Source organism: Lepidochelys kempii, chromosome 5, assembly GCF_965140265.1.
Source record: "Lepidochelys kempii isolate rLepKem1 chromosome 5, rLepKem1.hap2, whole genome shotgun sequence".
Taxonomy (NCBI): Eukaryota; Metazoa; Chordata; order Testudines; family Cheloniidae; genus Lepidochelys; species Lepidochelys kempii.
Genome location: NC_133260.1, coordinates 130,455,155 through 130,480,289, shown reverse-complemented (window position 1 = coordinate 130,480,289; position 25,135 = coordinate 130,455,155). Strand labels below are relative to the sequence as shown.

Below are 25,135 nucleotides of genomic sequence, written 5' to 3'. Positions count from 1 at the left end.
TTCACTAAGAGGGTGGTGAAACACTGGAATGCGTTACCTAGGGAGGTGGTAGAATCTCCTTCCTTAGAGGTTTTTAAGGTCAGGCTTGACAAAGCCCTGGCTGGGATGATTTAACTGGGAATTGGTCCTGCTTTGAGCAGGGGGTTGGACTAGATGACCTTCTGGGGTCCCTTCCAACCCTGATATTCTATGATTCTATGATTCTATGATTACAAATTAATTGTTGGCCAAATTTTCAAAGAAGGCTCTTCAATCTGGCCTCTATTTGTGCATGTTCACACTATTAGCACACACAATTTTTGAGTACTTTTAAAATGACAGAATTTATACATGCCAAAAGATTTGCACTTAATTTGGTTCGGTTTGACTGCATAAGCTGGTCTCCATATTGGAAGAGAAGGTTCAGGGTCTGGAGAAACAAGTATCGACCCTGCGTTGCATAAGAGAAACTGAAGATTTCCTGGATAGATGTCAGGATATGCTTTTATGGACACAACATTCTGAAGATTCAGAGCAGGCTGCGCAGCGGGGACAGAAGGACGGTGAAGAAATTTGGCAGCATGTGACCTCCAGAAGAAGAAAGGTTTCATGTTCTCTCCACAGCTACTAATGCGGAGAGTGGACTAAATGATACATCTGAGGGAAGGGACCAGAAGGAGACCTCACCGATAGGAAGGCATGCATCCTTAGGACATGGGGGTTCCACGACCACCACTCCCAAGAGAAGGAGGTGGGTGGTGCTGATGGTTGGGACTCTCTCCTCAGGGGAGCTGAGTCATCTATCTGCTACCCCAACCAGGAAACCGAGAAGTCTGCTGCTTGCCAGGAGCTAGGATTCACGATGTGACGGAGAGACAGCCGAGACTCATAAAGCCCTCGGATCGCTACCCCTTCCTGTTTCTCCACGTGGGCATCAATGATATTATCAAGAATGACCTTGAGCAGATCACTGCAGATTACGTGTGTCTGGGAAGAAGGATAAAGGAGTTTGAGTCACAAGTGGTGTTCTCGTCCATCCTCCCAGTGGAAGGAAAAGGCCTGGGTAGAGACCGTCGAATCGTGGAAGTCAACGAATGGCTACGCAGGTGGTGTCGGAGAGAAGGCTTTCGATTCTTTGACCGTGGGATGGTGTTTGAAGAAGGAGGAGTGCTCGGCAGAGATGGGCTCCACCTAACGAAGAGAGAGAAGAGCATCTTCGCAAGCAGGCTGGCTAACCTAGTGAGGAGGGCTTTAAACTAGGTTCACTGGGGGAAAGAGACCAAAGCCCTGAGGTAAGTGGGATACCAGGAGGAAGCACGAGCAGGAAAGTACGAGAGGGCAGGGCTCCTGCCTCATACTGAGAAAGAGGGACGATCACCGAGTTACCTTAAGTGCCTGTATACAAATGCAAGAAGCCTGGGAAACAAGCAGGGAGACCGGGAAGTCCTGGCACAGTCAAGGAATTATGATGTGATTGGAATAACAGAGACTTGGTGGGATAACTCACATGACTGGATTACTGTCATGGATGCATATAAACTGTTCAGGAAGGACAGGCAGGGCAGAAAAAGTGGGGGAGATGCATTGTATGTGAGAGAGCAGTATGACTGCTCAGAGCTCTGGTATGAAAAACTGCAGAAAAACCTAAGAGTCTCTGGATTAAATTTAAAAGTGTGAGCAACAAGGGTAATGTTGTTGTGGGAGTCTGCCATAGACCACCGGATCAGGGGGATGAGGTGGACGAGGCTTTCTTCCGGCAACTCACGGAAGTTACTAAATCGCAGGCCCTGGTTCTCATGGGAGACTTCAATCACCCTGATATCTGCTGGGAGAGCAATACAGCGGTGCACAGACAATCCAGGAAGTTTTTGGAAAGTGTAGGGGACAATTTCCTGGTGCAAATGCTGGAGAAACCAACTAGGGGCAGAGCTCTTCTTGACCTGCTGCCCACAAACCGGGAAGAATTATTAGGGGAAGCAAAAGTGGATGGGAACCTGGGAGGCAGTGACCATGAGATGGTCGAGTTCAGGATCCTGATACAAGGAAGAAAGGAGAGCAGCAGAATATGGACCCTGGACTTCAGAAAAGCAGACTTTGACTCCCTCAGGGAACTGATGGGCAGGATCCCCTGGAAGAACAACATGAGAGGGAAAGGAGTCCAGGAGAGTTGGCTGTATTTTAAAGAATCCTTATTGAGGTTACAGGGACAAACCATCCCGATGTTTAGAAAGAATAGTAAATATGGCAGGCGACCAGCTTGGCTTAACAGTGAAATCCTTGCTGATCTTAAACACAAAAAAGAAGCTTACAAGAAGTAGAAGATTGGACAAATGACCAGGGAAGAGTATAAAAATATTGCTTGGGCATGCAGGAGTGAAATCAGGAAGGCCAAATCACACCTGGAGTTGCAGCTAGCAAGAAATGTTAAGAGTAACAAGAAGGGTTTCTTCAGGTATGTTAGCAACAAGAAGAAAGTCAAGGAAAGTGTGGGCCCCTTACTGAATGAGGGAGGCAACCTAGTAACAGAGGATGTGGAAAAAGCTAATGTACTCAATGCTTTTTTTGCCTCTGTCTTCACGAACAAGGTCAGCTCCCAGACTACTGCACTGGGCAGCACAGTATGGGGAGGAGGTGACCAGCCCTCTGTGGAGAAAGAAGTGTTTTGGGACTATTTAGAAAAGCTGGACAAGCACAAATCCATGGGGCCGGGTGCGCTGCATCCGAGAGTGCTAAAGGAGTCAGCGGATGTGATTGCAGAGCCAATGGCCATTATCTTTGAAAACTCATGGCGATCGGGGGAGGTCCCGGACGACTGGAAAAAGGTTAATGTAGTGTCCATCTTTAAAAAAGGGAAGAAGGAGAATCTTGGAAACTACCGGCCAGTCAGCCTCTTCTCAGTCCCTGGAAAAATTATGGAGCAGGTCCTCAAGGAATCAATTCTGAAGCACTTAGAGGAGAGGAAAGTGATCAGGAACAGTCAGCATAGATTCACCAAGGGCAAGTCATGCCTGACTAATCTAATTGCCTTCTGTGATGAGATAACTGGCTCTGTGGATGAGGGGAAAGCATTGGATGTGTTATTCCTTGACTTTAGCAAAGCTTTTGACATAGTCTCCCACAGCATTCTTGCCAGCAAGTTAAAGAAGTATGGGCTGGATGAATGGACTATAAGGTGGATAGAAAGCTGGCTAGATTGATGGGCTCAACAGGTAGTGATCAATGACTCCATGTCTAATTGGCAGCCGGTATCAAGCGGAGTGCCCCAAGGGTTGGTCCTGGGGCTGGTTTTATTTAATATCTTCATTAATGATCTGGAGGATGGTGTGGATTGCACCCTCAGCAAGTTTGCAGATGACACTAAACTGGGAGGAGAGGTAGATACGCTGGAGGGTAGGAATAGGATACAGAGGGCCCTAGACAAATTAGAGTATTGCGCCAAAAGAAATCTGATGAGGTTCAACAAGGACATGTGCAGAGTCTTGCACTTAGGATGGAAGAATCCCATGCACCGCTACAGACTAGGGACCAAATGGCTAGGCAGCAGTTCTGCAGAAAAGGACCTAGGGGTTACAGTGGATGAGAAGCTGGATATGAGTCAACAGTGTGCCCTTGTTGCCAAGAAGGACAATGGCATTTTGGGCTGTATAAGTAAGGGCATTGCCAGCAGATCGAGGGACGTGATCGTTCCCCTCTATTCGACATCGGTGAGGCCTCATCTGGAGTACTGTCTCCAGTTTTGGGCCCCACACTACAAGAAGGATGTGGAAAACCTGGAAAGCATCCATCGGAGGGCAATAAAAATGATTAGGGGACTGGAGCACATGACTTATGAGGAGAGGCTGTGGGAACTGAGATTGTTTAGTCTGAGGAAGAGAAGAATGAGCAGGGATTTGATAGCTGCTTTCAACTACCTGAAAGGGGGTTCCAAAGAGGATGGATCTAGACTGTTCTCAGTGGTAGCAGATGACAGAATGAGGAGTAATGGTTTCAAGTTGTAGTGGGGGAGGTTTAGGTTGGATATTAGGAAAAACTTTTTCACTAGGAGGGTGGTGAAGCACTGGAATGCGTTACCTAGGGAGGTGGTGGAATCTCCTTCCTTAGAAGTTTTTAAGGTCAGGCTTGACAAAGCCCTGGCTGGGATGATTTAGTTAGGGATTGGTCCTGCTTTGAGCAGGGGGTTGGACTAGATGACCTCCTGAGGTCCCTTCCAACCTTGATATTCTATGATTCTAAGTGGTTTCTGTAAATTCTATATTTTGTGTGCACAAGTGACAAGTATACAGATTTGTTCCAGAAACACATATCAGTGTAGTATCTGTCTAGCTGCAGATTGCATCTGCCAAGTTCATACACACAAATGGAGACCATGTTTTGAATATTTGGTTCTCTATTCACTAAGACCAAAACTTCTGTATCTGGGTGCCTTAAATTAGACTCCTAAATCTGTATGTAAAAATCTAAGTGCCAATGGCGTTGCAGAGGCTGACAGTGCCCAGTGATTTCAATGTCTATGTTGATGGCAGGTCTTCTGAAGCAGCATAGGATTTCATGGGTATCATGATGATCAGAGGGCTATGGCAGATGTTTGTTCACTCAGCTCATGCAGCTGGGCACACTCTTGATTCAGGGTTCAGCATGGGATTATACCATTTTCATGGATTGACAATTACCTCCTTCCATCTCAGGTTGACCATCAGTTTGCATTTGAAGGCAAGATGAATTTAATATGTTTGCTTATTAGGGACTCCATGGTTAATTCTCTATGTATTTTAATGCATCCTTTCACTGTGTAAACCTGTGATTAGTCACACAATTTAAATTCTTCTCAAAATGACTTAAATTCACTTGTTTACACCAATCTGATTTTTACCTTAAAACAATGATACTGCCTAGGTATTAACTAAACAGTCCTGTACCTTGAAACATGCTCAATGGCATCCTGGAAGAACACCAGCTTTGTGTCCTTAGAGTTTGTTATATTGTAGTCATCCAGATAGTCTTGTAAAACTGATATAATCTTCTCCGTATCAGTCAGATCCTCATATATTCGATCAGCTTTTTCTGCACCGACCTGAAAGGAAATTATTTGAGGAAAATAAGAGAAAATGAATGGACAGAAATTATAGTGCTTAAAATCTCCACAAATTATTAGTCAAGATTTTCAATACTTGGGTCCTAGAGGTAGGCTCCTAAATCCACAGTTAGGCATTTGAATGGCACCCTAAGTGCTGAATTCCCAGCAGTTCCCACTGACTTCAATGTGTTCTCTGGGGAAATTAAGAAAAACAATTCAGGCATTAAATCCATTTTCATTTTAGCTTTGCAGTCTGTTAAGAGCAGTCTCACTTCTCCAATTCTTTCACACCTGTGGCTAAAGTTTGGAACTGACCTCTAATCACACCTTTAGCTATGCTCCAGACCTCATTTTTTACCAAATCACCCCTAGTGTTTAGTTCAAAGAATTCAGCTGTTGTGTTTTTCCTCTCACTTACTAGCCTCTTTTACTCAGTTGTAACCTGCATTCCACATGAATCCTTCCCTACCCAGTAAATGTCATAATGAGATCTCAGCTGGGGCTAATTGCAAAAGATTTCCTCACAAGGCAGCAGTTACTGCTTGCAGAAGTGAGTCAAAGTAATTTAAAAGCTGTCCTTGTGTAGAGAGAAAAAGAATGAAAATTGAACATGTAAACTCTGTGAGAGAAATAATTTCTCTCCACAGGTCCCTGAGGCCTTTGTCCTGGATATATTTACTAATATGCACATTTGTCCCTTAAACTGCCCCCAGTTTGCTATCTGATCTATCTAGTTGAGTGCTTATGGTGGAACTTTCCTTTCCTAGTATAAATCCTTTCCTAGTATAATCTTTGTTAAATGCTACTAGTTTTTTTAAGTATCAGAAAGGTAGCCGTGTTAGTCTGGATCTGTAAAAGTGGCAAAGAGTTCTGTGGCACCTTATAGACTAACAGATGTATTGGAGCATAAGCTTTCATGGGTGAACACCCACTTCATCGGATGTACATAGTGGAAATTTCCAGAGACAGGTATAAATATGCAAGCAAGAGTCAGACTAGGGATAACCTTGTTATCCCTAGCCTGACTCTTGCTTGCATATTTATACCTGCCTCTAGCTTTTTAAAAATATCCTTTAAAGATTTAGCTTGTCCTTGCCATAAGTCATAAATTGTACCACTGATGGCTTCCTTTCCTATCCATTCCCATCAGGATCCAAAGATCAAATATCTACCTGGAATCTACTTCTGTCCCTGGAATACCATATTGTTTCAAAAGAATATTTGCTATCCTTTATCGCCATTTCTTAGTGCACTCTGTAATGGAAAGTACCTGGTGAAATCACTTCCTCTTATCCCCACATATCTTGGGGGGTGGGGTGGGGGAGAAGCAACTTTATGAAGGAGAACCAGACTTATTTCAGCCACCTATTTTACAATTAGGATCACTTAATTTTGCCATTCCTCAGTTTGAATGATTCTCTTTGGTCACTAGTAACAGAGGCTGTGAAAACATTAACAACTTCCTCCAGTGAAAGTACATTAGCTACTATGTCTGACTTTTAGGCAGAAGACTATTCACCTCTTCCTAATATAGGGGGGCCAGTTCTCAGATTATCTGTATGCAGCTTAGTTTTATTACGCTAGTTCCCTGAAAGGTGGTCTGCAGTCAGAAGAACTGTGTGAAATCCCATTTTTGCTAATGCAGACATTTTATCAAGATGCAAAAGGACTACTTCTCTTCTAAATATAACATAAAGGGCCACAGTCACTTTTGGTATAACAGGCAAAATGCTATTCACTTCCATGGAGATGTTCCTGCTTATTGTATCAGTGAATCAAGCCCATAGAATTTAGGATTAGTTTATGCTGAAATCATAGTGTTTATATTTTGCCTCTACACTTTATAAACCCTGCAGTTACATTAAACAAACAGAAAGTAAACAGTATTCTATGAAAACTTAGGCTTATGATAGACTTACTTTAAGGAAGTCCCCAAAGATGATTGGTTTTCTTACAAAGTAATCTGGGTCAACTGGGACTGCAAAATGTTTGCCTACAAATTAAAATTCTAGATTAGATAGGTTTTTGTAACATATATTTACATGTCTAATGTAATACAAATGGGGTAAGTTGATTTCCTTACTGGCCATTTCAGATAACATAGAATGAAAATACTGTTTATCTTCACTGTTGATGAGGCGGTCATGGAATACTCTCTGACACTCATGGCAAAAGAGTCTGAAGATCTGCGTTTGGTCTCTGACTGCTCCAGGATCACATTGGAGAATGCCTGTGTGTACAGTACACGAATAATACTTTCACTAACATAACAAATTCTGATCTTCACTTTCTAAACACTGTTGAAACAAACATTTTAAAAACACTGGAAAGATAATTTACGATTGTGAAAAGAATTTCCTGGATCAGCTGCAAAGGCCTTAGCGGTAGCTGAAGATTCTGAGTGCCTCAACAGGATCAGACACTAATTAGAAAGAAACATATTGAACAAAAGGGGCATGTTACACTGAAAATTGAAGTACACATGAACATCTGGAGAGAATGTTTACACAAGATGAGGTGGTTGTAGCAGGAAGGAAAGAAGGAGGTAATTAAATTGCAAGACATTGTTATGTAAATACAGCAAAAGTACAAGATTAGGAATGAAGCAATCAAGCTCCTATTATTATGTATACAGAAACAGAGTTAAGAGCTGACTAGCTTTACAGAGATGGTGGCAAAAAAATCACAACTGGGAAGTTAATAGAGGATATGGCCTATATAGGAAAGATCAGCAGAGTAAAAGTGGAGGGAATATTGAATTTATTATGATTGTTATTAATTCTAACAATATTGTACATATACACCATCTACCAACATCATCTATCTCACACAAAACATCTTATGACTATTTATAATGTTCTTATAATATTTATAAGAATATATACTGCACACAAGCACTGACGTGAAACAAACAGAGATTAAAATACTAGGAACATAAAATTGGTTTTATGGATCAGACATCTAATTGAGTATTTTGCCTCCAGTATTGACAAGTGTCAAATGCTTCAGAGGAAGACTAAGACCTCCCCCCTAAAGAATACACCAAGTCCACTGTGTAGTATCATACATTGAGGGGAAAAATTCCTTCTTGACTCCAGCAATCAACCATTTTATGCCTTGAAGCATAATATTTGATTATCTTATTAGGTTAGCTTAGATAACCTAATAAGTAATAAAACTGTCCTGCCCTAGCAGTCTATCCGAAGTGAAGAATTCCCACAATGATGAACTTCACAGGTTGGCCATATGCTGAATTAAGTCTTACGAGTTTTATTATCCTTCAATTTCTTTAGGGACTTTAGATGTCCACTCATTTTTTTATTTTGGGACAGGTAACAAAGGAAGAGCAACTCCTCTTTTATTATGTCTTTCATAATTCTGAACAGTCTATTAAACTTCCTCTAACTTTTCTTATTTAGAATCTGAATAATCCTAGTCCTCACAATCTCTTGTGCAGTGTGTAAATCCAAACATACTTCTTACAGTCTGTCATAAATATAAAGGGAAGGGTAGCCACCTTTCTGTATACAGAGCTATAAAATCCCTCCTGGCCAAAGGCAAAATCCTTTCACCTGTAAAGAGTTAAGAAGCTAAGGTAACCTCGCTGGCACCTGACCCAAAATGACCAATGAGGGGACAAGATACTTTCAAATCTGGGGAGGGGGGAAAAAGGCTTTTGTCTGTCTGTCTGTGTGATACCTTTGCCGGGAACAGATCAAGGATGCAAGCTCTCCAACTCCTGTAAAGTTAGTAAGTAATCTAGCTAGAAAATGCGTTAGGTTTTCTTTGTTTTTTGGCTTGTAAATTCACTGTGCTGGAGGGAATGTAGATTCCTGTTTTTGTGTCTTTTTGTAACTTAAGGTTTTGCCTAGAGGGATTCTCTATGTTTTGAATCTGATTACCCTGTAAGGTATTTACCATCCTGATTTTACAGAGGTGATTTTTTTACCTTTTCTTTAAATAAAATTCTTCTTTTAAGAACCTGATTGATTTTTCATTGTTCTTAAGATCCAAGGGTTTGGGTCTGTGTTCACCTGTACCAATTGGTGAGGATATTATCAAACCTTCCCCAGGAAAGGGGGTGTAGGGCTTGGGGGGATATTTTGGGGATGAGGGGGGGAAGACGTCTCCAAGTGGGCTCTTTCCCTGTTCTTAGTTTAAATCGCTTGGTGGTGGCAGCGTACCAGGTTTTTAACCTAAGCTGGTTCCCAAGGCAAGAAAGAAATCTGTGCCTTGGGGAAGTCTTAACCTAAGCTGGTAAGAATAAGCTTAGGGGGTCTTTCATGCGGGTCCCCACGTCTGAACCCTAGAGTTCAGAGTGGGGAAGGAACCTTGACACAGTCGTTGGTGCCTTCCTCTGAGTGGTTTCATTTGCTACTCTTTATCTTTAGAGACAGCACAATCAACTATGGGGGAAACAAAACACAGAAACACAACTACATGAAAAAGCAAAGGGAGGGCAGAAACAAATAGGGAAACGAGAACACCATTTATCTTCTCTAAGCAGCCACCAGATGCACACACCATCAATCAAAGTCTGCACATGAAAGGGTAAATGTTTGAAAGACTTGAGAAGTGCAAGTACAGATGTGCATGTAAACAAGAAAGTGAACAAATAGGAGGCGGCGGTGCACATAACGGTGAGAAATGTGTGTAGGGACAAACAAAGCATGTGCTTGCCTAAAACCGGAGCTTGCTCAACTGAAGCAGGTTGGGGACATGGCTCAGAAGACAAGCATGCATAACTTAATTTTAAAGTTGTGCAGATGTTATTAGGCATATGCAGCTTCAGCCTGATAGCAAGAGGCATCATGAGGCTTATTGTCATTTCCTTGTAGACTGTCTGGTTAAAACACTGCCATACGAAAGAGGTAGCAGCTGAGTTAGGAATCACGTTAGCCTTCCTATGGGGAGACAGAACTGAGTCTATGAGTTCCCCAAACAGTCTCCTCTCTCAAAGGAAAATAAGGTAAAGTGGATGTCTGTGCCTTCATCACTGGGGTCTGGCCCCTTAGGATGATCTCTCCTGTATCCAGCACCACCCCTCCCTCTCTGTTTCCCGCTGTACCATTGTAGCACCAACAGCAGGAGTTTTTATCTAATACACTGGTGAGTGTTTTACAAGGACTTTCCATTCGCTGTTGTGTATCTTAGGGCATGAGGAGGAACTACTCTAACTTACAATGACTCAGGGACCCTTTCTCCCACTTTCACCAACAGCAGATGAGCATATTTTGCTTAGAGCTAGTGGATGCAAAATACGCAGTCTGAACTTACCCAGTTCATACACTCATTCAGCCACCTTCCTTAGAATCAATCAGTTAGGCTTTGTGGGCACTTACACAGCTCCTGACGAATTTCTCCTACCTTTCGAACAAGGGCAAGGTTTGCCTCTTTCTATATAATGTAGAAATTGGAGGAAATCATGATCTCCTCTTAGATATATTGCAAGCAGAAAAAAAGGCTGAACAAAGAAATTATTCATTGCAAATTATATCCTTTTCTCTAGTAAATAACAAATTTCAGAAGATATAATACTGAAATAGAGAATGTGAACTGCTTAGAGTCTCCTCACTAGACAGAAAGACCACTGACACCTGAAAATACACTAGAGGAACTAGAAAAAATACCATGTCAAAACCAAACACGTTTTACCTTGCACACACTTTGACAAATCACGTAAATTAAATACATAATGGGATTTTGCAGGTGTTGGGAGAAGATCAATGCTCATTCTTTGATATATTTCAACAGCAGCATCTACTATACTTGTTGCAGTCTGCTTTACTGCTGGAGAGAATTCAGCCAAAAAGCCCTTTAAGATTGCCTATATCCAGAACAACAACAAAAAAAGTAAGAGACACTTTAGAACTAAACATAAGGGACATTTTTATTTTCTTTGCAGTCATAAAATGCTGAAAAGTTTGGTTTTTATTGAAATGAGCTGTGATTCCAATCTGTAATAATTTCAAGGTATTTAATTTGAAAAGTCAAGATACTATATTAATTTGATCAAGACTTTAAACAATGGGTACCCAAAAATTAGACTCCTAAAGCCATGTTTAGACACCTAAATAAGTGGCTGGATTTACAAAAGTGCAGCACACCCAGCGGACATCAATCAAGTATTGTGGGTTTAGCTGGGGTGCCAAGGGGAGTAGCTAGAGTGCTTTGCACTATGGCTCTTCCGGGCTGCAGGGTAGCATACTAGGAGCCACACAAGGGTGCAATAAATCGGAGCAGTCCCAGGGACAATGCTAATTTATGCTGGTGTCCATGCCAAACCCAAGAACAGACCAGAATTAGGGAGAAGCAAGGGCAGCTGAAAGCGACCCTTACTGCACCTGAAGAATCCTTTTATGAGGCACAGCTTGGAAGCTGGCCCAAGGATCTCTTTGGCCAGAGGACAGAGATGCAAAATAGGGTATTGAGTGATGGGTTAAAACGAGTGTGGAGGATAAAAAAGAAGTGCACGGAGGGAAAATTAAATCAACCACCCCAAACAAATGTGACTTTTAAGAAAATATTTTGGTGACTCAAAAAAACAAACAAACTTCAAGTACATGAAAAAACATATAAGGAAAAACATCTGATCTATCAAAATAAACAGAGAAGTGATACTTGTCTGTCAAAAAGCTGTTGACTGAGTTACTGGAAACCAGTGAATACATAGAGACCCATTGTCCTTGGGCATAAAGGTGGCAGGATTGGACCCATAAAAAGGAAAACTCCTAAAAAAAATATTAAGTTATGAGAGTGTTCCCAATAACCTAGAAGCAGGGCACTATAATAAATATCAATATTTATCCATCCTTATGTTCAATTATGCACGGCAGCTATTGAATAATGCACAAATGTTAGACAATTTTTAGCCAATTAAAGTAATATGTTTACAGAAACTGAAGAGAAGAAGGAAATATTTAATGTTATATTTAAATAAAGAAAAAGACACTGAACACAACTGAAATAAAAATACCTTAGAAGGTTAATGACTAATCATTTTAAATATATGCTTCTTCCTGGCTCTATGGGCTTGATCCAAAGTCCACTGAAGTCAGTGGAAAGATGCCTCTTGACTTCAGAGGGCTTTGGATCAGGCTCTTTGTGCATCTAGCCTCAGTCTCCAAAATCAAATTTCAATTCACTTTAAGAATTTGCAAAAGTTCCAATGTGACACACATTCCTAAACTCTTAACTATAGGACCACATTGCAGTATGACAGAGTACACAGATGAATACGTTTTCGATTCCTTAGGGTCACGCAGAAGTTGCTACTGACCTGAAAAATTTGTTTAAGGCTGTGCTCTGAGGGTGTTGGAAGGCACAGCATGGCAAAGTGTCTTATGAAACGTGGAGTTACTGGATTACGACCACCGCCTGGGGGTGCACAAGCTGATGCAATTGTTACATCCTACAGAAGGGAAATTCAGGCACAATTTGCACCAAACAGAATACTCAGTAATTTGTTTAATTATGCAAACACTGTTACTTATACATTTAGTACCCATATCTTTAGCAAGCTCCTGGTAAAGCAAATGTGATTTTCCCCCATCCCCTCTTTTTTTTTTTTTTTTAAAAACTGGTATTCAAAATAATTCATTTATGAAAGTCCTTCAAGCACAACAGCATGTCCCAGAAGAGACATGGTCAGTGCTGGCCAGCTCATTACTCCTCTTTCCCTACTCTGCCCAGTCCCCATATTTTGTCTCACACAGTCACACATAAGAGAGACATTAACTAGAGTAGTGGAGTCTCCCATCCTATAGCGTTCTCACTGTGGGCTATGTTTTGATTGCTCGCAACTGACCACACAGTCGCAGGGCAGGGGAAAACAAGGAACCTCCCTTCCTGTAGCATGGCCCAAATGAGGCCCATGCAAAATTGCAGCTCATTCACTCAGGAAAGCACAAGCGTTGCTACTGTGTTGCTCTCTCCTAAGAACAATGGGCCAAAAAAGGGGTGGAGAAGGCTGGAGAGTAGACAGAGCCATGGCTGGCAGCAAAGTGAGGTATGCTGGAGACACTTAAAGGCTACAGTAGACCATGCTCCCCACAGCATACCCAGAGAGCTTTGGGAGGCATTCTGTGGCAGAATATTTCCTGATGCTCCCTCAGGGTGTCACAGATCCACACTAACTTTCTACTCAACTTTCTACTCGCACAAAACCAAACACACTTGCCCTGCCCCGTCCCTCCTCCAAGGACCCGCCCCTTCTCTGAGTCCCCACCCCTGACTCACTCCATCCCCCTCTCCCTCAGTCACTCGCTGTCCCCACCCTCACTCACTTGCTCATTTTCACCAGGCTGGCTCAGGGGGAGGGGGTTAGAGTAGGAGTGGGGTGGGGAGGAGGGCTCCGGCTGTGGGGCCAGATATGAGGAGTTCAGGGTGAAGGAGGGGGCTCCGGGTTGAGGCAGTGGGTGAGATGCGGGGGGGGGGGAGTTTGCGGGCTCTGGGGTGGGGCTGGGGATGAGGTGTTTGGGATGTTGGAGGGGGCTCCAGGCTGGGATTAAGGGGGTACCAGGGCTGGGGCAAGAGAATGGGGTGTGGGAGGGGTTTGGGGTGCAGGTCCTGGCAGCACTTACCTCATGCAGCTCACGGAAGCAGCAGCATGTCCCCCCTCCAGCTCCTACATGGAGGCACGGCCAGGCAGCTCTGCACACTGCCCTGTCCACAGGCACCATCTCCACAGCTCCCATTGGCCACAGTTCCCGACCAATGGAAGCTGCGGAGCTGGTGCTTGGGCAGCACATGGAGCTCCCTGGCTGCCCCTATGCCTCGGAGTCGGAGGTGGGACATGTCACTGCTTCCGAGAGCCACAAGGAGCCTGCCTTAGCCCCATTGCACTGCCAACCAGACTTTTAACGGCAGTGCTGACCAGAGACACCAGGGTCCCTTTTTGACCAGGCGTTCTGGTTGAAAACTGGACACCTGGGAACTCTATTCAACATGGGGAGGGGCCTCGTGGCTAAATACCATAGTTTACCCCTATATAGTATGTATATCTACCACATTACTACAGCTTAAACTTGAAATCCTTTGGTGGGAGCTACACATTGTGAGAAGAAAGGAAATTTCTTTCTGAATGATAGTAAGAAGTTGCCCAATTTCAAAATCACTCTGTGCAACCTAACCTTCTGCTGCTATCCTATGAACAATACAGATGTTGGGTGCTGGGACTGGGACATCTGAAGAAATTCAGCCAATCATCAAACTGTACACTTGACTTCAGTCTATATACTGGTCAAAAATGGCATAAAAGTCTTGGCTGATTTTTCTTAACAGTCCAATCTTTGCTCTGAAATGCTTTGATAATCTGCACAAACACTGGGTTTCAAATGACAACTCAGTTACTAAACTAAGAGTAGAACTCTAGAAGTGGGTAGCTGCCTCTTCATCTTTTGAAAACAGTGTTTGAAACAAAAAGTTAAAACAACATCTGTTTTAACACTTCTTTTTGACAATCCCTTCTTCAGTTTATTTGGAGTTTAGGCATATCAAAAGACTTAGCCACAATTGCAAAAACAACCCTAGGTCCAACCGTCAACTTCTGGCAGCTGAGGAATGGAATTCTCTCTCATCAAATTCTTGGCTTGTGGCTGAAGGCAGAGGAATGTATGCTATATTGCAAGGGAGGAAAGAAGAAAGACTTACTGGCTAGTATCGGAGTCATTATTCAGAGAGAGGGACTAAATCCAGAAACTGACATCTACGCCAACACCTTCAAGGGTTGTTAGAAGAAAATCTCAGACCCTCATTCCCTGGACTGAAAGAAGCTTGAAAGCTACAGGAACAGCTTCACACTGTTCTCATGTTATTGCCTCAAGGAGCAGCGATAATGGGCTTCAGAGGGAAATGTGTCCTCCTTGGACAGATGGGGTGTCAATGCTAAACAGGGCTAAAGGGTAGGCAGTGCAGAGGGATGAAAATGGAAGTGTTCTGGAGGATCTCACACACACACACAAAGCTCAAAACTTTGGAGTGTGAATACAAAGGTACATTTAAAAAATCCAAGTGATGTTTAGAAGCAATGCAGAGTTAGAGCACATTAACCGTACACAAAGAATACAATTAACTTTATCTAACTATCCTGTGAATTTGATAATCTAAAAGCTGGGATGACCTGTATTTCTTTCCAAAATAGTTTCTCTCTGTCATAGAATCCTCCAAAATCTTGGTACTGCCGAAGTAGCTCAATTGGAGGCTGAGAACCATACCGATCCAATTTAGGCATGTTTAGATCATCCACAAACAAAACAACTCTTTTTTTTCCTGGTGCTCCTAAGAAATAAAAATATAAAAGGCAGACAAATCAGTGCTGGTAATTTCCATTTATGAAATAAAAATTCCAGTTACAAAAAATAAAGCCTTAGGCTATTTACACTGAGCCCTGGTCTACACTACAAATTTATGGCAGTGTAACTACGTCACTCACATCCCTGACTTAGTTATACTGATCTATGTGTATACTGACCTATGCGTGGTGTAGACAGGGCTATGTTGCCGGGAGGGCTTCTCCCCTCTACACAGCTACCGCCTCTCTGAGGTGGAATACCTTCGCCAACGAGAGAAGCTCTCCCCTTGACATAGGTTGAGTAAGTGCTGTGGCAGCTGTAGCAGCCACAACTTCAAAGTGCCGACTCCACAGCCACTTTTAGAGCACTAGCTTGAGCCCCACCAGCCCAAGTCTGTCGATCCGGGCTGGGAGGCTTGCTCCAAAATGCTGAGAAGACATTATGGAGGTGCCTTAGCAGCTCCACAGTTAAGGTTGCATTGAGTTTCCCACTTAAATTGTTTTGTGAATTCAAATTCTGTGAAACTGTGCACAGAAATCATTCTTAAACACGGTCTATTTCAAGGAGAACACATTTTCATTTTTCTAGGTACTTGTCACACTCTTTAGAGCCTTCTTTGTACAACTTTGCAAGACATTAAATCACTCCTGTTGGTAATTTTTCCAGAGACCTTAATGGTTTTTGGGGATCCCTAACGTAGCAATATCAAAAATACCAAATTTCAAACAAGACTTCAGCCTACAAAAAAGCCCAACATGGTAATTTATTGGGAAAACTCAAAATACAGTTATTGAGCTTCTTCATCACAAACCTGTTTAATATTTTGCCATGAAGACCAATGAAGCATTGCATCTTCATGGAGGATTTATTTTCCCACACATTGCCTCCACAGCTCACTGCCGTGTTTTCTCCGGTTCCAAGGCTTCATCCCTTGGTAGCTCCTCACCCTAGATGCCACTGTGCCATCCATGCCCCACAGACTGTCTTGAACGTGAAAACATTCCACACTGGAAGTCCCAAGCTGACATACCAAACTAGATCCATTAGACCAGGTCTACAGTCTGGTGATCCACAGGAAACTGGCAGATAGAGAATCTGCCTTTGTAGTGGAGCTACAAGCTACAAGCTCTGCTTCTGAGACAGCATTGGCTGCATGACTCCCACCCTCCTTGTCTACTGCCACCATGTCTTAACCCATATTACACATAAATGAACATCATGGGGGTAGGGAAAGGGAGAGAGCTACCGAGAAAGTTGCTTGAGAAGTAGAACCTGCAGCTCCACTAGGGAGCCAGCTCATCTCTCTGAAAAACCTTTTGCAGTTTGCCGGCGGGAATCTATCAGTCAGACATTCCAACAGCCAAGGATTATCATTACAATTTAGACACAGAGGTCACGGCAGTCATGGATTCTGTGACTTTACTGGACCTCCCTATCTTCTTTGGCTGTCAGGGATTGAAGCCAGGGCTGGAGGCAGCACTGTGCACCCCTGCCCTGCAACTGGGGCTGGAACCAGGACCCTGCAGCCCCTGCCCCGTGGCCTGGACTGCAACAGGAGCCATGCGTCCCCCTCGCAACTTCGCAGGGCCTTGCACAGTCTTCCCCACCGGCTGTGGCCATGGCTGCACGCCCCTGTCCCGCAGCTGAGGCCAGCTCCAGAGTGGGCGCTGCGCCCCTCCCCTTCAAGCATCAGTCCTGCAGCTTCCGCCAGGGGCTGCAGCAGGGGCTATGCATCCCCCTCACGGCTTCCCAGAACCATATACCCCCCTCCCCCCTGCTGCAGCTGGGGCTTGGAGGGGGCTGCAGCTGGGGCTGCACACCCCTGTCCTGCAGCTGAGGTCAGCTCCAGAGTGGGGGATGTGCACCTCCAATGGCTCTGCCCCACGCTGAGGCCGCTGGAACCAGGGCTGTGCCCCCTGCCATGGCAGGGGGATCAGCCTGTCAGTCTGTCCCCGTCCCCCCATGGGATGCTATCCCTCCCCTCTACCTAGCGCTGTCCCCTGGTTATTTTTAGTAAAGTCACACACAGGTCATGGGCTCCATGAATTTTTGTTTATTGCAGGGAGGCTGGTGTGCAGGGTAAGGGGGTTCAGGAGAAGGCCTGGGGATTGGGGCTCCTAGTTGACTCCCCAGCCTCTTCTGCACACTCACCCCTACTTCTCTATCTAGACCTGTTCCATGGCTCCCAATGTCCTGCCCAGCTCCCTAGTTCCATGGCCTCCTTCCATCCCCTACTCCTCTAACTCTATTCTACACTGAAATAATTTTAATATTCATGTATTTTAGTTAAGTTTAAGAATCCACAATGTACACATCATATTTCCCATAATCACACTCAAACACACAACCTGATATCTGACCACATATTTGTACATGAACATGAAAAAGTAATACATTGCAGATTTGGCACTAAACATATGTATCTTAATCTATCCAAAGTCAGAGTTCAGGTTGTGCATTTGAGTATAATTACAAAGAAGGGGGTGTTTGCACTGTGGGTGGTTACATCTTAAAACTGAAAGGGAATTTGCTGTGGAATGGAAGAGTCTAGAATTGTGTTTAGTTATTGTGAATTGAGGTTGGAAAAGGTGTGAACTGAGGCGGGTGTGGATGTTGTTGATTTCTTTTACTTTCAGTAATTTTGTTGTAAGAAATATACTTGAGCAAACTTAACTCTAAGATAAGGATGTTTTTAGTGTGGAAAATGTAAATATATCATTCAAGAATCCCCTTGTAAATCATTGTACATGACAACTTTTCACACTACTCAATATTATAATAACTGTTAACAGATTTTAAAGCTTTTGTACTTCATTACTGCCCTCAAGTGTAAAACTGCAAGAACTACATCATTTAATAGAAATGAAGCTTCACTTCTTGTATTCCAATTTAACAATAAATTTTCCTGGAAGTTAGCCCTCAGAAACATCATACTTTGAACTAAAATACCAGACACACATTTTTATACTACTGCAATTAAGATAAGCAAATAGATAAAATTAAAAATCATTACCTAAAATATTTTTTCTTTTCTTTTCTAATTTGGATTCGATAATCTCTTGTGTTCTAGCAGATGATGTCTGAGCAGAGAAGTTTAGGTAAACAGGAACATAGCCTGCTTCTTCTTGTATTTGGTTTAGCAATCCCCTTGCAACTACAGACTTTAATTACAAAAAAAATAAGTAATAATAACTGCATTATACACAAAGTTGCACACACACACACGCACACGCACACACACCCTCTCTTTATGGTTCTATTATGCAATCACTTTGGTAAATTGCACAGTCCTACAACAAATAATATAATGAAATTAATCAAATGAGTAGAACAGTGGGCCAGATCTTATTTCCACTCTCAGCCTCTCCCCTGATGATCCTCTCTAGCTCCATAGGAGCAGAGTGAATACCCCTGAAATCTGTCCTCCAGCTATAGGAGTACAGGAGCCATTGCTGTTTCCTACACTGTTTCCTGGCTGTTGCTTAGGAACAAAGGAATCACCATACTAGATCGAACCAGGCTCCATCATCCATCTAATTTAGTATCCCATCTCTGATGGTGGTCAGTACTAGCTGCTTCAGAGAAAGTATGTGCTGCAGTAGGCAGTTACAGGATAACTTGCCTGCAGTTTTATTTTTATTAGTTTCCATTTTCCCTTCTTGTGGATCCTAACATCGTGTTTGCTTTTCTGACTGCTACTGCACACTGAGCAGAGCTCTTCATTGAGCTGTATGCAATGATGCCAAGGCCCCTAACCTAAACTGTTTGTTAATTTAGAAGTCCACAAGGTTAATTTAGAAATCCACAAGGTAGTTCAAATTATTCCCTCCAGTGAGCACTGCTTTGCATTTGTCAACACTGAATATCATCTGCCATCATGTCGCTTATTCACTGAGCTGGGTCAGGTCCCATGAAGTTCCTTAGTCTTCTCTAGTTCTGACTAATCTAAATAATTCTGCATCATCTGCAAAGTACGACACCTAACTTGTCACCAGGTATTAAACAACACTGGACCTAATATGGAATCTTGAAGCACCCTGATGTTAACCCTTTACTATAACAAAAATTGCCAATTTATTTCCACTCTTTGGTTTCTGTCTCTTAGCAAGTTTCTGATCCATGACAATACTTTGACTCTTAAACCTTATTTTCTTTAGCAGCTTCTTTTGTGGGACTTACTTTGTCAAAGACCAAATAAATTATGTCAATTAGTTCTCCTTTATCCACTGTTTTTTTGGCACTTTTGGAGAATTCTAGCAGATCAGTGCGGCTCAATTTTCCTTTGCAGAAGCCTTGCTGTTTAGACACTATCGTATTATGATTTCCTAAATATGTCATAATTCTGTTTGTAATTGTTGTTTTAAACAATGTATCAGATATAAAAGTAAAGGTTACTGGTCTGCAGTTCCTTGGATCATCCCAAACACCTTTTAAAAAATATAGATACAACATTCGCTACCCTCCAATCATCCAGCACAGCAGCAGATTTTAATGGGACATTTCATATTTTAGCCAGCTGCTCAGCCAGTTTTTTCTTAAATTCCTTCAGAACTCTTGGCTTAAAACCACTTGGACCAGGTGACTTTTTGCTTCTTAATTTATCTGTTTGTTCCAGCCCCTTTTCTTTCGATGTCTTAATCTTTAATAGCGCATTGTTAGTGTTACAGGAAAAGAGTAGTTCTGGGATTGGCATCTCCCCAACATCTTCTGTAGTGAACACTGATAGTAAAGCAATCGTTTAGCTTCTGCATCTTAGGAATCCACCCACCAACCCGCTGCCCAACCACCTCTCCTTACCCCTTCCCTCAGGAATCCCCAAACCTGTATCCCAGTTGCCCCTTTCCCTCAGAAGTTCCCCTGCCCACATCCCAAATGCACTCCCCTAACAGCCCTGTCTTAATTAATACTAAATGTAATTCCTTTGATTGGCTGAGTGAAGGTAGGCCCTTCACTCAACTCGGTGCCCTTTCTCTGTCGCTCTGTAATGCCACAACTTTTGAAAACCACATCAGATCAATTTTAAAACTTCAGGGAATATTCTAGGCATCAACAGGCAAGACCCTAATGATTTTGCTGAAAAGCCTGATTTCCACTAAAATCACCATTTGGCCCATCAGGATACAGGGCTCAGGGAGTGACCTCAAAGAGGCCTGTAGAATGGGAGCAGAGTCACTCTGGACAGGGATGCAGGTAGTGATCTTACAGAGGCCTGTGGGAAAGTAGCAGTGTCACTCTGGATACAGGGGTGAGGCAGTGACCTCAAGGTTAGGCTGAGAGTGAGGGCAGATTCCTCTCCCCACTCTGGTCACCCCACCCTCACCACCCAGCCGGACCTCTTTCTCCTGCTCCTCTCAGGCTCTCTCCAACCAGACCTCTTGCACCCCACCCCCACTCTGGTCAGACCCCTACTGATTTGGAAGATAATCTGACAATCTGAAAACTGGAAAAGTTTGATTTAAGTGGACATCAAAATTTTCCAATTTTCATCCAAATCAGTGGACTCTGACCAGAGTTGGGGGTGGGGGGAGGGAGTTGAGGGATCCAGCTGTAGTGGGGGTGAGGGTCTGGCAGGGTGTACAGGTCAGCCTACATAAGCAACCAAGTGTGTGACCCTCCAGTGTTAATCAAGTGACCCTATTGCTATCCAAAGAATTCTTACCTTGCCGACCCCAGTAATTCCTGTGAGCAATACGGAATGTCTGACGGCTAACAACTTTTCCATTAAGTAGCCATAACGCACAGTGTCTGTGGTTGGAACAAGCATTTCAAAAAATGGCACTTGTCTACTGTACTTGAAAGTAGGTATAATCCTCTCCCAGAGATCCAGTCGTCTACTATCAAAATCCATGTAAACACTCCACAGATCTCCAGAGGTTGGAAGCTAGAAGGACAAAATAATCCTAAACAGTACTTCATAATAATAATAAAAACATTATATCTTAAAATTCAAATGCCTTTACATCTCTGCATTCTCCAGTGACATGTACTAAACCAGTAACTGAATTTTCATCTTTTCCATGCTGTTCTCTATTCAGTTATTGCCCAGACTGATTGCAGAATCTTACATTTAAATATTTTGGTGATTCTTTATCACGAATAGCATGCAGGCACCATGCTCATCTGGTTCCATACAAAAATGACACCAAACTGAAGAGTATTTGATTGATCAAATGACTCTAAGTATTAAAGGTTTCAGAGTAGCAACCATGTTAGTCTGTATCCGCAAAAAGAAAAGGAGTACTTGTGGCACCTTAGAGACTAACAAATTTATCTGAGCATAAGCTTTCATGAGCTACAGCTCATTTCATCGGGTGCATTCAGTGGAAAATACAGGAGGGAGATTTATATACACCGAGAACATGAAACAATGGGTGTTACCATACACACTGTAATGAGAGTGATCAGGTAAGTGATCTATTACCAGCAGGAGAGCAGGGGACAAAAAGCCTTTTGTAGTGATAATCAATGTGGGCCATTTCCAGCAGTTGACAAGAACGTGTGAGGAACAGCTTGAGGGTTGGGGGGTGGAATGAACATGGGGAAATAGTTTTACTTTGTGTAATGACCCATCCACTCCCAGTCTTAATTCAAGCCTAAGTTAATTGTATCCAGTTTGCAAATTAATTCCAATTCAGCAGTCTCTCGTTGGAGTCTGTTTTGGAAGTTTTTTTGTTGAAGGATTGCCACTTTTAGGTCTGTAATTGAGTGAGCAAAGAGATTGAAGTGTTCTCCAACTGGTTTTTGAATGTTATAATTCTTGACGTCTGATTTGTATCCATTTAACCTTTTACATAGAGACTGTCCAGTTTGGCCAATGTACATGGCAGAGGGGCATTGCTGGCACATGATGGAATATATCACATTGGTAGATGTGCAGGTGAATGAGCCTCTGATAGTGTGGCTGATGTGATTAGGCCCTATGGTGGCGTCCCCTGAATAGATATGTGGACGCAGTTGACAACAGGCTTTGTGGCCCCTTGTGGCATGTAGTAGTTTAGATGGTTTAGTGTCCTTTTTCTTTTGTAGCGAAGCAAAGTGTGTGTGTTTAAATGGCTTGTCTAGTTTTTGTAAAGTCCAGCCATGAGGAAGTTTGTGTGGAAGGTAGGTTTTTTTATGAGAAACTCCCTGAAAAAGCACAAGAACAAATCTGCACAGACAAAGCCCTAGAATACCCCTGGTCGGGGTTCCATCTGCTACCCAAGATCCATAAAACTGGAAATCCTGGACACTCCATCATCTCAGGCATTGGCACCCTGACAGCAGGATTGTCTGGCTATGTAGACTCCCTCCTCAGGCCCTATGCTACCAGCACTCCCAGCTATCTTCGAGACACCACTGTCTTCCTGAGAAAACTACAATCCTTCATGATCTTCCTGAAAACACCATCCTAGCCACTCTGGATGTAGAAGCCCTCTACACCAACATTCCACACAAAGATGGACTAAGCCGTCAAGAACACTATCCCCGATAATGTCACAGCAAACCTGGTGGCTGAACTTTGTGACTTTGTCCTTACCCATAACTATTTCACAGTTGGGGACAATATATACCTACAATCAGTGGCACTGCTATGGGTACCCGCATGGCCCCATAGTACGCCAACATTTTTATGGATGACTTAGAACAACGCTTCCTCAGCTCTCGCCCCTAATGCCCCTACTCTACTTGCGCTACATTGATGACATCTTCATCATCTGGACCCATGGAAAAGAAGCCCTTGAGGAATTCCACCATGATTTCAACAATTTCCATCCCACCATCAACCTCAGCCTGGTCCAGGCCACACAAAAGATCCACTTCCTGGACACTACAGTGCTAATAAGCGATGGTCACATAAACACTACCCTATACCGGAAACCTACCGACCGCTATGCCTACATACATGCCTCCAACTTTCATCCAGACCACACCACACGATTCATTGTCTACAGCCAAGCTCTACGATACAACCGCATTTGCTCCAACCCCTCAGACAGAGACAAACACTTACAAGATCTCTATCAAGCGTTCTTACAACTACAATACCCACCTGCTGAAGTGAAGAAATAGATTGACAGAGCCAGAAGAGTCCCCAGAAGTCACCTACTACAGGACAGGCCCAACAAAGAAAATAACAGAACGCCACTAGCCATCACCTTCAGACCCCAACTAAAACCTCTCCAACGCATCATCAAGAATCTACAACCTATCCTGAAGGATGACCCATCACTGTTACAGATCTTGGGAGACAGGCCAGTCCTTGCTTACAGACAGCCCCCAACCTGAAGCAAATACACACCAGCAAACACACACCACACAACAGAACCACTAACCCAGGAACCTATCCTTGCAACAAAGCCCGTTGCTAGCTGTGTCCACATATCTATTCAGGGGACACCATCATAGGGCCTAATCACATGAGCCACACTATCAGAAGCTCGTTCACCTACACATCTACCAATGTGATATATGCCATCATGTGCCAGCAATGAATCCCCTGAACACCCATTGTTTCATGTTCTCTGTGTATATAAATCTCCCCATTGTATTTTCCACTGAATGCATCCGATGAAGTGAGCTGTAACTCACGAAAGCTTATGCTCAAATAAATTTGTTATTCTCTAATGTGCCACAAGTCCTCCTTTTCTTTTTTCTAAATATTAAAGGCAGCGTTGCTTGCTGGATCGCTGGCATTGAGGACTGCCCCACCTTTGTGAAGATATCTGTGGAAGAGTGTCAGCTGATGGGGGTGCTGCAGAGAAGCCAGCAAACCACCCACACTCTGAACCCCTTCCTTCAGCAGAGTAAAGCTCCATGAACTGGTATCAATCTGGCAAAGCTCCTCTTCTGTGGCTCCTGAGAAGATCTCCTTACAGCTGAAGCACCATCTCACCATCTGCTTGGCCTGCTTCCCCAGCTCCACAATTTGGGGTAGTGCCGAAACACAGGCAAGGAGCCAGCCCAGTGGGCCCATTCCCAGAAAAATCCTGTGTTTTGTTTGTTTTCAAATGTCCTCCATGGACAGAATGAGAAACTGCTCAACAATGACCCCAAAGTGGCTTCAAAAATAATTGGAAAGGGATTGCTTGGGGATGGCCAAACCCTGGAGACTTCATGGAGAAGTCTATGGGCATGTCAACATAGAGACATTCAGAAAAGTTAAGGTGAATCAACTAAAGCTGTGGAGTCAATGCATACAAGTTAAAACATGTTAACTCCTCTCCCTGTATGGTTGCTCTCATTCAGAAGCAAAATGGCCTTAGTTGGGAGAATTAAGTTAGAGTGAACTAAACCACTTTACTCCTGAACGAGAGCCTCCACGTGGAGGTTAACACACTTGAATTTATGCACATTCACTTCACATCTTTAGTTGATTCGCCTTAACTTTCCTTAATATCCCCAGACAGACAAGCCCTAAATTGCTTCCTGCATATCCTGGAGAAGAGGTACAACCCCAAGTGTCTTGGATTAGGGGAGAGATAAGGATCCAGAAAAATACACTGTATTTCATGGATGTCACCACTTCTAGGTTGGAAGGTGGCAGCTGTCTAACAAAACAGAAACAAGAAAAATGAAGCTGCAGGAGGAATTTAGGACATTACAATTAATGATTCTCCATTGCCATGCACCTTGGGCTCCATTCACAAAAGAACTTAGGCACTTAGCTGCCACTTTAAGTGCCTAAATGCCAGAATCAGGCATGAGTGGGATTCACAAAGCCACTGCTCAGCTGCCCCTGAACCCTCCAGAACCTAAATTTTTGCAGTAAAAGTTCCCTAGGCACCTATGTTTCTGTATCTGTGGTCACCCC

The 25,135-nt window shown here is 43.2% G+C and overlaps 1 protein-coding gene across 8 annotated transcripts in view; it reads right to left on the bottom strand.

Moving 5' to 3' along the window:
* Window positions 1–25,135, bottom strand: part of DNAH6 (dynein axonemal heavy chain 6) — a 192,229-nt gene that overhangs the window by 99,642 nt on the left and 67,452 nt on the right. For all 8 annotated transcript variants that reach the window (XM_073345870.1, XM_073345872.1, XM_073345871.1 and 5 more), the window contains 8 exons: window positions 21,005–21,226; window positions 18,359–18,506; window positions 15,174–15,331; window positions 12,333–12,464; window positions 10,709–10,880; window positions 7,137–7,283; window positions 6,973–7,046; window positions 4,896–5,050 (listed from right to left, as the gene is read on the bottom strand). In XM_073345870.1, coding sequence (XP_073201971.1) covers window positions 4,896–5,050; window positions 6,973–7,046; window positions 7,137–7,283; window positions 10,709–10,880; window positions 12,333–12,464; window positions 15,174–15,331; window positions 18,359–18,506; window positions 21,005–21,226 — 1,208 coding nt within the window. The remainder of the gene's footprint in view (window positions 1–4,895; window positions 5,051–6,972; window positions 7,047–7,136; window positions 7,284–10,708; window positions 10,881–12,332; window positions 12,465–15,173; window positions 15,332–18,358; window positions 18,507–21,004; window positions 21,227–25,135) is intronic.